The sequence below is a fragment of the Cantharellus anzutake genome (assembly GCF_015039405.1).
Source record: "Cantharellus anzutake strain C23 chromosome Unknown EI90scaffold_20, whole genome shotgun sequence".
NCBI classification, from domain to species: Eukaryota; Fungi; Basidiomycota; class Agaricomycetes; order Cantharellales; family Hydnaceae; genus Cantharellus; species Cantharellus anzutake.
In genome coordinates this window covers 229,663-245,772 of record NW_024066970.1, presented here as the reverse complement: position 1 = coordinate 245,772, position 16,110 = coordinate 229,663, and the positions used below count along the sequence as shown (strand labels likewise).

At 50.1% G+C, this 16,110-nt stretch overlaps 8 protein-coding genes across 8 annotated transcripts; 5 read left to right on the top strand and 3 right to left on the bottom strand.

Moving 5' to 3' along the window:
* Positions 1-313: 313 nt before the first annotated feature.
* On the top strand, positions 314-1,232 carry EI90DRAFT_2918614 (uncharacterized protein; the record flags this gene model as incomplete). Its single annotated transcript, XM_039054658.1, has 2 exons — positions 314-577; positions 636-1,232. 2 exons carry the CDS (start codon positions 314-316, stop codon positions 1,230-1,232), a joined length of 861 nt encoding a protein of 286 aa, XP_038916705.1.
* A 727-nt stretch (positions 1,233-1,959) lies between these two features.
* On the bottom strand, positions 1,960-2,980 carry EI90DRAFT_3122702 (uncharacterized protein; the record flags this gene model as incomplete). The annotated part of the gene is made up of 2 exons (XM_039063535.1): positions 1,960-2,186; positions 2,782-2,980. The coding sequence occupies 2 exons, from the start codon at positions 2,978-2,980 to the stop codon at positions 1,960-1,962; spliced, it is 426 nt and encodes a 141-aa protein (XP_038916704.1).
* Positions 2,981-4,947: 1,967 nt separating this feature from the next.
* On the bottom strand, positions 4,948-6,456 carry EI90DRAFT_3054802 (uncharacterized protein). The gene is made up of 3 exons (XM_039060112.1): positions 6,223-6,456; positions 5,747-6,153; positions 4,948-5,672 (listed from the first exon to the last, which is right to left on the bottom strand). The coding sequence occupies exons 1-3, from the start codon at positions 6,378-6,380 to the stop codon at positions 5,395-5,397; spliced, it is 843 nt and encodes a 280-aa protein (XP_038916703.1). The 5' UTR covers positions 6,381-6,456; the 3' UTR covers positions 4,948-5,394.
* Positions 6,457-6,504: 48 nt separating this feature from the next.
* Positions 6,505-7,919, top strand: EI90DRAFT_3154176 (uncharacterized protein). Its single transcript, XM_039065917.1, has 2 exons — positions 6,505-7,096; positions 7,162-7,919. The coding sequence occupies exons 1-2, from the start codon at positions 6,539-6,541 to the stop codon at positions 7,711-7,713; spliced, it is 1,110 nt and encodes a 369-aa protein (XP_038916702.1). The 5' UTR covers positions 6,505-6,538; the 3' UTR covers positions 7,714-7,919.
* Positions 7,920-7,999: 80 nt separating this feature from the next.
* EI90DRAFT_3054794 (uncharacterized protein) lies at positions 8,000-9,237 on the top strand. The gene is made up of 3 exons (XM_039060110.1): positions 8,000-8,565; positions 8,654-8,930; positions 8,991-9,237. The coding sequence occupies exons 1-2, from the start codon at positions 8,479-8,481 to the stop codon at positions 8,834-8,836; spliced, it is 270 nt and encodes an 89-aa protein (XP_038916700.1). The 5' UTR covers positions 8,000-8,478; the 3' UTR covers positions 8,837-8,930; positions 8,991-9,237.
* EI90DRAFT_3054795 (uncharacterized protein) lies at positions 8,871-9,155 on the top strand. Its single transcript, XM_039060111.1, has one exon. It carries the CDS (start codon positions 8,897-8,899, stop codon positions 9,071-9,073), a length of 177 nt encoding a protein of 58 aa, XP_038916701.1. The 5' UTR covers positions 8,871-8,896; the 3' UTR covers positions 9,074-9,155.
* A 2,390-nt stretch (positions 9,238-11,627) lies between the features above and the next one.
* On the top strand, positions 11,628-12,995 carry EI90DRAFT_3054785 (uncharacterized protein). The gene is made up of 7 exons (XM_039060109.1): positions 11,628-11,723; positions 11,861-11,867; positions 11,952-11,963; positions 12,021-12,281; positions 12,337-12,402; positions 12,478-12,488; positions 12,541-12,995. The coding sequence occupies exons 1-7, from the start codon at positions 11,706-11,708 to the stop codon at positions 12,625-12,627; spliced, it is 462 nt and encodes a 153-aa protein (XP_038916699.1). The 5' UTR covers positions 11,628-11,705; the 3' UTR covers positions 12,628-12,995.
* On the bottom strand, positions 12,787-15,705 carry EI90DRAFT_3154174 (uncharacterized protein; the record flags this gene model as incomplete). The annotated part of the gene is made up of 3 exons (XM_039065916.1): positions 12,787-15,332; positions 15,388-15,524; positions 15,590-15,705. 3 exons carry the CDS (start codon positions 15,703-15,705, stop codon positions 13,036-13,038), a joined length of 2,550 nt encoding a protein of 849 aa, XP_038916698.1. The 3' UTR covers positions 12,787-13,035.
* Positions 15,706-16,110: the final 405 nt, after the last annotated feature.

Genomic DNA, 16,110 nt, shown 5'->3' with positions numbered 1-16,110 from the left:
CACTGAAGTGTGCATGAATCGATTTACCAGGAACAATGTGCGCCAGGGTTTGTCGATAGGCTTCATTACCTCCATCTGCTTTGGAAGTACGTAAACATCTTCAAGCACTATTTCTAGCAATGGTGCCAGTGCCAGACCTACCATGTGATTACAGAACAGGACCCAGAGGAAGTTCCAACAGCGCATCTTAATGACATCCGCTGTAAGTAATTGTTCATATGTGGAAGCGCAACTCGTTCTGGCCCCGACGTTCCGCTGACATATGGACGTTTCGTAGGGTTTGTACACTTTGGGGGGACACGCACCTGCATCGATGCCCAGTCTGGTTCCGGTTTCCACAGCGTTCCATCTTCGACGCACTTACCCTCCTCCGTATAACTACCCTCCTGATATAGTGCTCAAAGCCATGGACGGTGTTTTATTCTATGTTCATAGGCATCTCCTTGAATACAAGTCTGACAATGGGTTCGGTGGGATCTTCGCAGGCGATATGAACACAGGCCCCCACGATTCACTGCCGATATACATGATCGCTGAAGCTTCCACCGTCGTCAATTGCATGTTACATATTCTTTACGTAGGTGGTCATTATTCCAGCCGGGCCTAGCCCGTTCGCTGATGTCCCTCTACTACAGAAAATATCTTCCCGCCTCTATGCACCCGATCTTCCTACCATTTCCGAAACATTCAGAGCCTTGAGAGGATATGGATGCTCACTATCTGAGAACATTCCGCAGGGATCAGAGATATTCACGGATCTCATCGCACATGTGGCGGATCCGAACTCTGATGCCCTCGAAGTGTTCAAAATTGCGGCCTCCAACTCGTTTGAGGAGCTCGCGGTACCATCTTCATTCTACGCCCTCCGCACGCCAATTCCTTCCATCGACGAGGCAACGGCCGTAGCTATCGGCCCAACATACATGCTCCGTCTCTCTAAGCTTCACGACAACAGGCTACTCGCGCTAAAGAATCTCCTACAGGAACTTCCTGATATACATGAGGACATGCCAGCATGCGATTCAGTAAAGCAGCGTAGATTGAGGACGTCATACTACCTCTTGGGTGCCCAACTTGCGTGCCGCGGCGAGCCGTTCATCACTGGCGCTTGGCTTGGTGCATGTTATGAGAAGCTGATACAAGAGGTGGGGTGCAATACATGCAAGGGAAAAATAAGGGACCAGGTCCGAAACATAGTTGAGAAATGGGAGCAAGTTGAGAAGACTATCTGAGGCGAATGAGCATTTCCCTCGAACGTGGGTGCTTTTATTTCCTCGAACTTCTGATGTTCTTATCTCCACTTTGACCATTTACTTTTTTCACAGGTATTCTTCATCCCCCAGGGTACAAATATCTCTCCACAATCCATAGGCCAAACCTTGTGCTGGTGCTTGCAACCTCTAGCCTCCAAACCCGGAAATTACTGCGCGCTTGGCGCATCGCACTCCAGCTCGATTAATTCCTCATCATGAGTGGCGTCCCGGTCTCATTGGTAATATAGGTGCAATGTACAGTGATGCGTCGTTCCTCCCAACGGGCCACATGGATTTATTGCGTTCCTGATCACCCATTCACTGCAACTCCCCCCATTTGAATTCGGCCAGGGCCACCCCCACACACGGGAACAGCACAACTTTTATGACGTAGTAAGTATGCATAATCATTAGAGTGGGGCGATATTGTTTTCTACAACTCGGCGCAATAGTAAACAAGGTCAGAATGCTAAGAGTGTGATAAGCAAAGGCGCAGTGACTTGAATTCCATTTTCCAGCGTCGAAACCATGGGCATCCCCAAGCTACAAGGAGAGGTGGAGCATGAGCGACTTTAGCCAGTGTCATCTTAATGAGTAAGTGCTGTATCAGTAGCAACTAGTAAATCCCTTTGGTCTGGAAAAGGTCAATCAATTTCATTTGACTGCTGAGATTAAAAACCAGACTGTGAACTATATGTGAACTATATTAGAACGTTACGTTTTCGTGTCGCATTTCTTCCGGTCCTCCTTGAGGGTACTGCAGCTCATCATGTGAATGTGCGGGCTCGCGGGTGTCCCAAATCTGAGAAGGGTCTCGGGGCTCAGTGCAGCGGCCCACTGCAGCGGGAGTCCTCGAACGGTATTGAGCCTCCATCCATTGTCGGAATCCCTTTTCCAACGTATGATGGGAGGCCGTCATGTACTCTCGGAACGCTGTGGCCGACAGTGAGAGCTCGCTCCCTCCGTCGACATGTGCCGTACTGCATCAGATCAAGAGCCATTACATGTGTAAAGGCATGCAAGGACCCGCTATGAGTTGGACCTATAACTCCAGCCCTTACCGTCGAGTTTCCCGTCACCACCACTTCATCCTTGACATGGTTTAATCCCGACCTCGTCATAAACATGCCAGTTTTGCCAACCTTCAATCCGTTCCGTGCTTTATTGTCAATAACGAAAGTACCACCCGTTCGGACTCGCTCCTAGTTTTGTCTGCCTCAGTGGGGATAAGGTCGATGGCTCCTCCCGGTGTAAACCTAGGCAACGACTCTGTAGCTGGCTAGTGATAACTTTGGTGTTGCTCAGATCCGCATCGGCAGCGTTCCGCTGCACAATCGTTGCTTCAGTCTAGGTAGAGCGCACTCGGAGTTGGTTGCGCATCTCAACCCCCTTGCTACGCTTGAGAGTGAGCTCTCTGCCTAGGGGTGGCCGTGCTGCCTGCCCAAACAGCTCAAACGGTACACTAACCGACCACGTTGATTGAACAAACCCACTCCCTGGTGAACAAGGCAAGCATCGTCCAACTCACCCCCGACGATGCTAATGTCCAGGTTCTCCTCGCCTTGATAGCCCCTGTGCGAAGGTACAGCAGAACCACCGAATGGGCGGAATAGGCCCTCGGCATTTAGTTTCTTATCGTCCAAGTGTTCGTCGTGATAGGCAGAGTTATGATGTGCACTGAAATGCACGGATCCACCTAACGAGATGCTTAAAGCGCCTTCTGACATTACCGCATCAAAATTCCAGTAAATAAGGACAACAGCACACACATGCGATTGGTCCATTCCGGCATTGCTTAGTAGAGTACGAACCCGAGCCACCTCTAAGTCATGACATCGCATGCAACACACAATTGTTTGGTCCCTAAATAACGAGGACTCTTCTGTCTTATTTGCTAATAGCAATGGCCTGCCCAGCGTTCGAGTCAGCCTAACGTCACTTGTACAAGGTGTGATTGAGGAGAGAGGGGTCCCACATTCCCAAGAAGCTGGCCGATATGGTCACGCTGATTGTGCTGACTTCAGCAGATGGGCAGCCATGGGGAGATCCTTATACACGCCCCCGGTTATATTCGATCCTCCAGGCGAGTATGCATACGATCCCGTGTGATCGTGTGATGAACATACCACACAAGCGCGACATTTATACCCTAGGGCGGGCACGATGAAGATTGGTAGGGCGAATGAAGTGGGATGGAAGATTCTGTTATGAGTTGTGAATCTCTTTTTCCACCTCTTTCACATTATTGAGGAGAGTTCAATTGCCCTCCCCATGATTCCACAGATCAAGGGCCATGAGTCCCACGTACGGGCGCGCTCTTTGCTATCCTTTTCTTGCTCGCGCACGGTGTAGCACTCGGAGATTGCTTGCTTACGTAAGCAAGCTTCAGGCCCTCGGCATTCCCCACAGTACTAGTCACCTGCCTGAGCGTGGCGGGCGACATCCTGAGGCCAAAGTTGCGGCCATTTGACTGGTGCTATACTATCAGGGCCACTGTTGTCATACTTACATAGAAGTTCGAGAGGGAGTGGATGGCTCCTATGGGCCATTTACCAGACGGACGGCATTTCCGGTGAACGGGCAGACGACTAAAACCCGTTCATTGCTTTACAACCATATCTCGCATCATCAACGCAACACCTAGGCCTGCCTGTCCTAGGCGATGTTCTTCGTCCCTCTGCGGCAGAGGGCATTTTAGAAGCAGGAATATCTACCTCGACGTTTTCCTTGTCAAATCAAGAGACTTGGAGAGAGCAAGTCCGCTGCTGATCTGATGCGATGCGCGAAGGAAGTTTGGTGTTTTACTCTCTACAGCACACATTTTTGTTATCATTGTTTTCTCCTGATCGAGGGGGAGAGATCGTACGTCGTTACCAAGAATCTGAAGTGCATCTATATCTATAAAGGGGCACTTAAGAACGGAAGATGAACTTGTTCTGTTTGAAGGCTGAGTCTGTCGATTCGTTTTGTATATGTTATTGGTATGACCGTCAATCGCAGAAAATGCTGTTTTACCTCACAGGTCTGGGACCGGGTCGCCATCAGCGCATTCCAAATTTCGATCAACCATTTCTGGCTATGGTATGATGCTCAAGTCTTGCCTGGTCTGACATATGAGCCTGCATGGTCTGTTCTGTTATCTATCAAGTATCAATAATAAGCGCTGTACTAATTGTGCCATGGGCCGCCGGTGCTATCCCTGGTCTTGATTATTGGCACTCGAGCTCGGAGGGGAAGGGAGAAATTCCATCTGACAGATGGAAATATGAAAAATTGATATCGGCGGTATCTCACATCAATACGACGTTATGTAAAAATTAATCAAGACAATTGTACGGGCGTCGTTAGCCACGGTGATTTCCTTCATGTCCATAAGCTATCATGTACGTCTCATTGACGGGAACGAGGTGTTACTGGGACAAGGGATATGGTCTGAGCGTTCATGAGATTTCCGCGCGTTGCATCCTAGCTTTCTCTATGAACTGGGGATACATATCGGGCTGGAGGCTACAATTTACATCGATATCGATACGTCCTCGACTTAAGCTTCCCAATCAATAGGGCCGACTGCAACGTATTTATGGGTGGAAACCAAGAAGGCGTTATTCGCCTGAAGCGTGGGAGTATTCGCGGCGTGCAGTCCATGCCACCCTTGTACTTATGGGTTTAGGTGACTGACCATTCTGAACCGGCGGATCATTGCCATTTCACTTCAGGTTGGACACCGTAGTTTAAGCAATGGATTTGGTCATTGAGAGGACAGAGGAATAGCGGGGATCGAAGATAGGGAAATGGTTAGTAACATCATAGGAGCACAAGATCAGGGGCGTGTGTAAAAGCTGGGCATAGATACAAGATATAATGGTACTGATTAGACGAAGAACGAAGTTTCCCCAATTTTGGGGTAAATCATCTATGATGAGGTAAATTTTGGCGTATCAGAGTAAAGCAAAATGACAACCCAATCCAAGGGTATACAATCTCGAAGGGAGATACTAGGTGTTTGTCAGCTCGTCAAGAGCATGGGCATCGTTGCTCCCATTCTGTCTACAACAATGATCGACTTGTAACGTTCGGCCCGCCGTCCGTCCGACCGTACCATATTCCTCATGGACATGTAAGCTGAACCAAGCAATTTCCGCTAGTGGGTGGTGTTGTCCTCCGTCGCGCATACATCCAGGGGGGACGACGGGGGAGGCACAGAAAGGCAGCGGCTCGGTGACGTGCGCAATCGGTTACATAACGTTAGGGCTGGCACGGACTCCAGATAGTGGGGCGTGAAAGAATCTTCTAATACTCCTTCAGAGCATGTTTGCGATGAGGATGGGGATCCACGTCGGGAGGTATGGAAGTGGGTATCCAACGAGGCATGCCGGAGAAATGGATTTCGAGTGTGTGAACGTGAGATTGGGGAGGGCACTGCAGCATGAGTGACAAAGAGCAGGTGTTACAAGTCAGAGAAGGCGTTTGTATAGGTGAAAAGGGCAACTTACTGAGGTGGTGGTGTCCGAACGAAAGAGAACTTGACGGTTCATTGTGAGAGTAATGCTTGAGGTTGAAAACGCTGCTGTCGATTGTGAGATGCTTACGGCGGCGGCGATCATGCGAGTGCTGGTGGCGGTGTCCATCGGCGGGATCGAAATGACCGCTCGGGTCACCTGTCGCAGACGTCGCCGAGCGCTTTGCATTGGGGGCATGGTGAGCGTGAGTATGGTGTGGTTGGCGATATGGATGGGGTCTTGTGCTTGCGCGAGACGATCCTTCAGAGGTGGAGCATGAGCCGGAGTCACTGGACGTTGTGGTCGAGTGGGATCTGCGACCTTGCCTCAACAAAGGATTGGGTCGAAGAATCCCCAAGAACTCTTCCAAAGCCTCATCGCGCAAGCCAACGAAGGCTTCACTATTCCAGTGGGGCGAACGCGCATCCGTCTTAGCAACACCGACGCTTTTCGGAGATGGAAGCACACACCTGCCGGGTTTCTCGTGTTGGACTGGATCTGAGGAACGTGGTAAAGGTTCCTCAAGCGATATGGCAGCAACTGCTTCTGTCAGGGTTGGGGTATGTTTGACGATGACTGGTGCTGCGGCAACGAGATACGGCCTGACCGGTATCGGTGCAGCAATCATGGTTCCGCTTGTCGCTCGCGTGCGTTGTGACTAATGTTCAGGGGTGAGGACGGCTCGATGCCGTAAATGAAAATCCCGGAGTTGTTTCCGAAGATTTCGGTGCGTCGGCGAAAATAAACAATAACAGTCGTTCCTCGCCTCCGTCACGTCCGTAACTCATGTCCACAGTGTTCAGACCAGTTGTCAAGCGTACTTACGGACGTTCGGCAGTGACTACGCGTGCCATTCCATCCTCTCCTCGCTCGGAGTACTCATCTGATCCGCTGGAGGCATTGTTATCGCCACCTAAGAAACGTAAACGCGACGCGTCGCAGTTCACTGCACTCTTCACCAGGACCAACACTATCACTCAGCCACCCGCAAAGAAGCCCAAAACACAATCCAATCCATCTTCAACGCGTTATAACCCTAACAGCAATGTCGCAACGAAAAAGATACCAAAGCTTAAACAGCTCCATTTGACACTCGCCCAGACATCCGTTCGTCAATGCAACTCATGTGGACTATCGTACACTCATGGTGCACCAGAGGACGAAGATCTTCATCGAAAGTATTGCGTGCGCGTATCAAAAGGATCGGAATGGGGACGGGAGGAATCGCGTGTGGAAGGCAAAGAAGTTGAGGTCATCGAAAAGGACATTCCGCTTAAGAATAATAAAATGCGAGGAAGAGTTGTAGCCTTTAGGGCGGACGCCTCTGGGAAACTTGGGTCTAAAGTGAGTATCGTAGCTATTCTACCGAACACGACCCCCGACTGACATGATACGTCCGATTGTGTCAGCTTTCTATCATCCTACAAACAGTCAACTTCACGCTCTCTGCACCGGATCTCACTCCGGATGTCCTCTCCCAATCCAAGGCCTATCTCTTTCTCGTCCCCACTCCGGGTGCACATCCCTTGCGTGAAAAGATTGTGGGGTGCCTCATCGCCCAGCGCATCGAGACAGCAATGGAAGTTGTCGATCCAGAACGCTTATTTTCGTTAACGAATGAGCAGAGTAGCGCGAAAAACACACCTTTCTCCCGGTCAGGCATAAATCTGGATAGCCTTGTTTGCGTACAGGATTCTACCGATGGGTCCCAAAGTGGGGGACTTTTCTGTTTACCCAATCCTGTACCCACGCCGCTCGGTATTCCACGCATATTTACCGCATCTTCGTATCGACACCAAGGTATTGCACAGCATCTTCTCAACGCCGCCACACGCACATCCATTCATGGCTGTGTTTTGGATCCGAGCAAGGGCCAAGTTGCCTTTAGTCAGCCGACAGGGGCTGGGAGAGGGTTGATGGAGAAGTGGGGTGGTGGGATGGTCAGAATCTACCAAGAGTAGGGAACGTTGGTGGGGTCGAGATATTTATCTTGTTAAGTATTTTTCTCCGTTGTATACCTAATTCGATTTGCAGTCCTTTTGCTTCGCATTGAGATGAAATCAGTCAGCCAGGGCTCGGATAGCTTCTCGCCGAGCGTTAATCCTTGGATCTTCCGTTCGCCTAACCAGCCAAGGGGATGACGCGGGAACCTCTTGATATTAGTCAATGCACAGGTTTCCATCTCCAGTATATGAGGCTGTGGTTTCAAATATGATCATGCCTCAGAACGTCCCCATTCGCGAGTGCATTAGGTTCTGGGCGATTACCATTACTCACACAGGTCTTGCCGCTTCACGCTTCTTCTTTTGCAGAAGAGAATTGGTAGCGAGGTGAATGAATTGAGCCTTGTTTCTCGCTAAAGTTCAATCACTCTGATGCATGCCAGGAGTACCGCAAACTGGAATGTTGTGCGTAACATACTCCCCCCAAGGGGCGACATCAAGTAAAAGAGTCTTTCAGTGGCCACCTGTGAATTCTTTGACACTATGTATGTTTGTTGGTGAAACTCTTCAACCTGGAGCCACTTTTTGAGCTACATGGGTATCGGCAAGCGGTCCCATAACCACCGAACGCGTACACCCACCGCCGCAAGTGCTCCTGGAAAGGTATATCCAGCGCAGCTTCTCAATTAGTAGGCCGCTATGGGTATCCTTTTGAGATTTTAGCCGAACCCCAAGCCAGGGACTATCCGGGCATTCGATTGCATAAATACCCACCAAGGCTCCATGGTCTTCTCAAGCGGCAATATGAATCGCTTTGGAGCCCGCAACGGGATTCATCAAGGTTGTTGGGCCTGTCGCACTCGGAAAAAGGTGAGTGTGAAGCAATGTGAAGATCGTTGCGCTTCGTTTAATCGTTCTTTCGACACTCCGGACATTGTATACGCTCCTGCCTCCCCAGAAATGCTCGCTCGACCCCTTGAATCTGGGATCTTGTGATGAGTGTAAGAGGCTTGGCATCAAATGTTATGGATTTGGAGCCAAACTAACAATGGTAGCGTATTGTGCTTGTATGCCTTCTCTTCCCATTGTTAGAAATCCCTGTTGTGGGATGACTCTTATGGGCGGTAGATCTGAACTTTGAATGTTATAATAGGACAACGAGACCCTCGCTGAATTCAAGAGGGAGATAAGGATAGCGATCATGCACACCCGCATGGCTCAACGACGAGCTCGAGGTAGTTTTCGTTATTGTGGTAAAGGAGGTGGGGGCCAGACTGACTCTGCATCACCCATAGCATCGCGCGCCACTCCGCGTGGACCCCGACCTAATGCTGACGTTCCCGGAGGTCCAACCGGCGGCGCACATGTCAATCTTTAGCAGCTCTGAAGTCATTACGCCTTATGCATGTCCAGGCACATATGACGATGCACGCCCTTCTAGTCCTGTTCGTTCATTAGGCAAGATCCCAGCCTCTACTAAAGCAGATTCGTCAATTCCCATGGAATGATCTCCGGGATAGGCTGCGCCACGTGGCACTTCACCGTGCTCTCCCCTCTCCAATAGCCCTGCTGACTGAGCGCCTACCCAACTAAATCACGACTCGTATCCTCAGGGAAGCAAGAGGTTAAAGGCGGAATGATACAGCATATCCGAGCTAGGCTTATGTTCATGGCGGGGAGACTGTTTGCGAGTAGTGAAATCAAATCTGTCAAATGTCTCAGAAATTCATTTCTTCGATCGTAACGATCGATCATATAAGCTTCAAAATCCGACGTTGATCGTTCGAAAAATAACTCGAGCGCTATTGGATCCCCCATGTGACAGGTTGGCGCACGGGCCTCCACCCCGTCTGGGCGACTCAGCATCGTCACCAACTAATTTTGCGGGCGCACGAACTGCAGCCTTACACCTGCGCACTGAACTGGTCAGCATTCTAGAAATCAGGTCTATTGTGGGACCAAGGAGACTGGACGCGCCAGATCAAATTGACTTGCAATGAGTGAGGGTGTCGAGATGATTTGAATGAGATGAGACTTCGGTCAAAGTTGTTGCCCAGATACCCATCCGAGAGAGTAGATGCCTTCCATGCTTCATGTGTCTGGCAATAGTTATTCCCCCTCTGGGGAGAAACCCGAGGCACGCACGAATGCTATCTTATCCTTTTCTCAAATCCTGCAACACCTTATCAAGGGATCATCACTCTGCTACGATGTCGAGAATATATGCAGGCTAGGTTTCCACGCCAGCGCACAGACTATCACATGAAGCCGAGCGATCCGGTCGTCAACATTGGCTGTCGCCCGCAGAAAGGGACATGTCTAATGTCCACTAGTTTCATAGGTATTGGTGGTTATCACCACACTGATCACCTATATCGAGTAAAAAGTCCAACGCGTGCCGCACGATGAAGGCAGATGAGACTCAGTAGCGGAAGTGGCTCTCAGAAACCGAGCCGGTACCCGAATCACACTCACTAGCCGCGCAGCTTTTTGTTCAGGTGACGAAATGTATTCGTTTCTCCGATATTCTCCCCGATCCAAACACGCTTCCATTGTCCTGTTAGTCAACCTCTTAGCGATCGATCTTGCGATCAGTCAGTTGGCACTTACCGCTGCACCACCGGAGATTGGTAGCTGGAAGTGTGCATCTTCCGTTGACCTCACAGAGACCTTCTAAATGGCAACGTCTTCACTACTCTGCTACTGCGCCTCACCACAACATTACCGATCTGTCACGCTTGGGATCTGGGCTATGATTGGCCATTCCTGACCCGTTGTCCACGAAGGACATGCCGGTCATCCCTACACAACAGCCGCAGGTGACAGCTCAACGCTTGTTGCCGGCTGCTCTGAGCTAGCCACCATTCCTTCGACTCATGCTCGATCATTGGCGGTTGAGAATCCTTTGCCTTGTGTCAACGCTCCTAACAGCCTAGGCAGGATCCCAGCCTCTACTAAAGTAGACCGGCAGCCACTATCAACATTCGGCATCCGACACTTCCACATTTTCGCAAATCGTTTGGAATTTCCAGGAGAAGGCTTCCTTTGTATATAACTCCAATCAACACATGGCTAATAATGTTGACCAACATTCCGAATGGGCATGCTTCTGAGGCGTCATACTTCGGATCCTTCTGAGACTTTAGGTAATATAATTTATGGTGACCGCAGCAAGCCTTCGACGTGCAGATGGCGTTCCACTCCGACGTGCGGATCAATGGACGTCAGCATGCAACTTCGTGTACTCCGCAAATGGCTCCAACCCAGACCGCGCAGTGCGCGTACGGAACGTCAGGAAGTGTCGCTAATGTACCTTGCTAGTGCATTTATTTCCTCGGAACTCTTGTCGCCTTCTGGTGATTTAATCGAGGTGGATTCGCGGGCTCTTGATTGAAGTTGTAATTCAAGAGAATGAGCATGCATGAAACTAGCCCGAGAGTGGACCCTCGGAACAGCAGCGATATACGATAGCGCAGCTTCTCGTTAGCTGTTTCGACATACCAAAAAGTTGTCTTGCAACCATGCCCCACCCTTCAAATGTATGCAATCGTGCTGCCAAAGTCCCTCAATAAATGCCTTCACGCCACACGCCACAGGGTGCGCGCGGCGAACGTGCCATCAAGCCCTATCAAGGAATGAGCCATAATTTCGTTGTATATCGCCAAATCGGGTCGGTTCTCTGGACGCATGGGTTCCGCTGCCACAAAACCCAGCTTTGTCAATCCACTTGAACAAAGAGCTCATAATGATTTTCTATATATGGATGCTCATATGATATCACCTTTGTCGGTCCCGCGCACCTCAAATTCACTGTTCCAGGTGAGCAGAGGTTTGCTCCTTGTTGTCTGCTTCAGGAAAGTGCAAGCGGAGTATTGAAACATTTGGGGTCCGCTGATATTTAAGACGAAGAGTTGGCGGCAAAACTGGTTTTCTTCAAGGCCATCCCCCTCACCTGGATAACGTCAGTTCTGCAACGCGTGTTCACTTCTGTTCCCCACCCAGTTTTACCCATGTCGGAAACTAAATTGGTATGTCCCCCCTTTTGCCTTGCTCGTGGCGAAAACAACTAATGGCTTCTGCTCTCAATGCTACCTCACGAATTTGCCTACTGCCTCGATTGCTGATCGATCACTTTCATTGGTCACTAATCACGTCCTTCTCATAGTCTTCTTGTGCGTGCCACAGCAGTTAACCTTTTTTGAGGATACTTGGAAACTGATTTGTGTGTGTGTGTGTTTTGGGTTCTCTAAATGCAGATCAAGAGGAAGGTAAGCTCCGGCTTTCCAACTCGCTCTCTCTCTCAAGTAACCTTTCTCTCCAATTAGCGTTTTCGCAAGTCTTTTATGACTGTCGTGCGAATTACATTGGTTGGTTCCAACTCGATGACGGAGAAACTCTGGATCTGCCCGAGGACTCGCTGCCGATCGAGGAGTTGCCGAGTTTGTTGCGGTCTATTCGTTATGAGATGACGGATGAAGATTGGGAATGGTTGAAGGATACGGAAAGTATCCATATCGAAGATTTTAAGACTTTGTTGGCTTACAAAGTCGGAGGGCCGGATGAGATATTGGGTTCGGCTCCACCTAGTACGTTTAGCAATAAGTTTATTCGTAGGTTTTCATCTGACGAACATTCCCGAAGAGCGCGAAACTTCGGAGGTGCCATACCATGAAAATGAGGGAACTAGTACTCCTGAAGATCCTGTCGGTGCGCGCCTCCCTTTCCCTAGATCCTGCCAGATGGTTAACCAGTGTTTTCTTCCTGTTTCCTTCCCTCACTCAGATGACTCTGAAGTAAGTTGCGTACTCTCATGATAAGAGCTCCAGCTGATGCTTATCCCTTAAGTGGTGGACCAATCCTGCTACTGCCTGGCCAGACCCTATCCCTGATTGGGGAGTTATACAGTACGCCGCCGTGGAAACCGCCCACTGAGCAACCATGGCTGCTTCCACCTTCGGCTATGGGGGGGTTCACACCGACACGCCCCCATCAACGCCTTATGCGTGGAAATGTGTCCAATAGCTTCCCCACACTGTCACGCTCAGCAGGCCCGAAATGTTTTCATCGATTGAATTTCCGAACGTCATGTGTATTATGATCTTTTGATACCGAACAAGAGGCTTGCACGGCAATGAGGTCTGGCTCGCGGGGTGAGAGGAGTCAAGGAATGATCTGCATCATACATTGGTGTTCGCGATTCACAGGTGACGGATCCGACAGGGCATTCGAAAGATCTCAGGATAACTGTAACACTGAAGTTGATCAGACAGCAAGTGAAAATACAAGTAAGAAAAAGGAAAGAAAACAAAAAAGGTTGACCCGCAAATACAGCTCTACATTTCAAAAGTCATTTAAATTAGCAAGCAGATCGAACATGCCCCGCTTTGTGCCGTGCAAACTCTGCTTTCCTACACCTTTGCCTTTAGAAGACTCGGCAGTGATGCTGTGCCTTTTCCCCTTACGCGCCTCTCCTCTTGTCTTAGCATCCCCGCGGGTGTCTCCTACGACGTGCCCATGCTCTAGGAGTCCTTCCATCACTGCTTCTAGGACACAACTGATCTCTTGCCCCAAAGATGCTGAGGAATGCGCGTCGTGATACCCCACGCTGGATGGCTGCCGTGCCAGGAATGCATGGAATTGTGAGCCAGAGAATTGCAGAATGGACGAGAGATCAATTGAATCCCCCGTACCATCTTCAGTGGGATGGGTATCGCCCAGGAGTAGTGCCCGAGCGAGCAAGTTTGCAGCTTCGAGGGCTGCAAGAATTTGAGAGGTGAGTACAATAGAGCGCGCAGAAAGCTCCGCTGGTGGGGCGACTTCTACCCCTTGTGTTCCATTAGCTTGCGCAGGGGAACAGGCGAGGAGGAAGGCCCGTCCTTCTGACACCGTCCATCTAGGTCTTGAAGGGGTGGAGTGAGACATGGACAGGGAGACGGTGATAATCGTGTGACGTAAGGCGGAGGCAAGGAGGATCCACTGCGAAGGCAATGCTCGCATGCGGGAGGTGTTCGAGGAAAGTGCCATCAGCAATATTTCCAATCGGGACGAAACTGACTGCAATTGAATAGGGTGAGTGTCATCATCGTGACGGTTTTCTATGGGAAGACTTCGCAGAACGTCATCTGTAGCCAATGCTGAAGACACGAGCTCGTGAAGCGGTGCGATCCGCACAGGCACTGCGACAAGGCGAAGACCATGACGGATGTACTCCGTCACATGTCGCGGACCAGTCCTCCTCGGTACATTGCTCGACGTGAACGATTCCGCTATTTCGGACCGATTCACAGCTGCCAATCCATCGGGACGTTCATGGAGAGGCGCGTGGATTTGAAGTATTTGGAGCTTGTCACGCAATGCAAGCAAAGGATCTTGGCTGTCCTCCCGTGACCGCTCGTCGGCGTGCTGCGATAATCCTTCAAAACCCTCATCGATATTTTCCTCGTCGCTGATTTCCTCCACCACGTCAATGAGTTCGTCCTCGTCTTCCCCAGTCACAATCTGGCTTTCCACATGTGCGGGTTCCTCTTCATCTCCAATACCATCAAGGCCACTAGCCAAAGCGGCGTACATCCACTTGCGAATTGATCCACCAATGAAATTTGCGGGACTTTGAACATCGGGGTCCTCAAGAAACGGAAGCGGCCATGTAGTGGCAGACGTATAGCATCCCAAGATGTCATTATGCAAGTCCCCAGCACGATAAGCCTTTGTAAACAACTTCTGAACTCGCAGCTGACTATCATTGGCTGGACTAACGATCAAATTCTCGAATGGTCCGACACCTGGTAGATCCACCGGAACGAGGTATTGAAAGATAGCATCACGAATGATGTCCGAAATATTAAGTACCTCCTTTTCACTGAGATTTCTTAACGACAAGTTTGAAATGGCGGCGTTGATGAGTGCAGAGACGTTGTCGCCTCCTTCGCTTTGCAACCAAGGGGCCTTGCGTCTATGAGGCTTCTTGGTAGGATTAAAAATATCATGAATGACAGAAGCAACTCTGTGGACACGGTCAGGAACCGACATGGACCTTGGGAAAAATGTGGAAGTGAAGTCTGGGGTGAAGTCGTTGCCAAGAAGGGAGGACATGAGAGGAAGGAGTCCATGACTGATCCTAAGGGTTTCAGCGAGCTTCGCTGGATGGTAGACAGAAACAGAGAAAACATCGAAATTTTGAGGCGGATTGAGGCATGGGCCGGACAGTTGACGCGTGGCTTTGGGCTTCTTCAAACGGGCCCCTTGGAATCCATCATCATCCAGGATTGATTCTGAATCATCTGGCGTTGCAATCCAAACTGCTTCGTCAAAGGGTATGTATCCCTTGTGGTGGGCATTCAGGATATAGTAGTCGGAATCTTGCGCCAACACATATCCGTTGTGGATGGCAGCCAAAGCGACGCAGTCAGGATCCCCTTCGCCGTCGCATATGAAGTAACGGACTCCTTCAGAATAAAGATCCTTGATCGCGGAGAGGCAGGCGTCTTTGGCAAATGGGACGGAAATCCTATGCGCGCTCAGAAAGCTAGAGGAAGATCGAGAAACCGATGATGTCCTGAAGAAGAGGTTGGCGCCATGTATACGAGTCTGCTGTATTCTTTTCCTCACAACTGGAAATTTTATCTCCGATGCAGGACCTGCATTGCGAGGGCCATGGAAAATCAGCTTCAAAGAGGTTTAAAATGGAAGTACCGTCAAAGACAAAATGTGGGGTAAGACCGACGGACAGCCACGCCCTGCACACCCGTCCAACAGCGCTTTTGAGCGCGCCATACTCTCCTCCATAAACCCAAGGGATTCCGCATTGAGTCTGCAAAGTATAGAAGAAGCTTGAGGACAGGCGCGTGAGCCGCAACTGAGGTTCGTTGGACTAAGACAATGCTGAACGCCTTACGAGTAGCCATCCACCACCAACACCTCTTTCACACGAGAGCTCCCTTGCTCAAAAACTACGGTTTCCGCTAGACTTGGCTTTCCCTTCACGAATGTAGATAAACCTTGAACCCCCATCCGAAAGAGACCAGTGCTTACATAAGTAGAATCACGAGTACTCAGATTACTTATTACAGAAGCTGAATGGCGTGGCTGTGCCTGTGACAAACGAAATTTCCCGGAGTTTTATTGAACGGTTTGCCTATCCGCTCGTGTTCTGACTTAGATGAGCGCCGCTCGGGCGGCTGTTAGGAATGCCGGAACACGTCTAAGGCTACCCCGTCCACCGGTATGCTTGATTCACCAAGTCTGACCATATCTTCCACACCCAACCATTGCCCGGCGCAGACTGCTTTTACTGCTCCTTCGCCTCCTGCACCGCGGATCGAATTTGAGCCAACCCCTCAGAGGCTCAGCTTGAGTCCTGGTAGTAGCAAGCCACCCAAAGAAGCCTTATCTAAATGGACAAAATCACGACGCAAT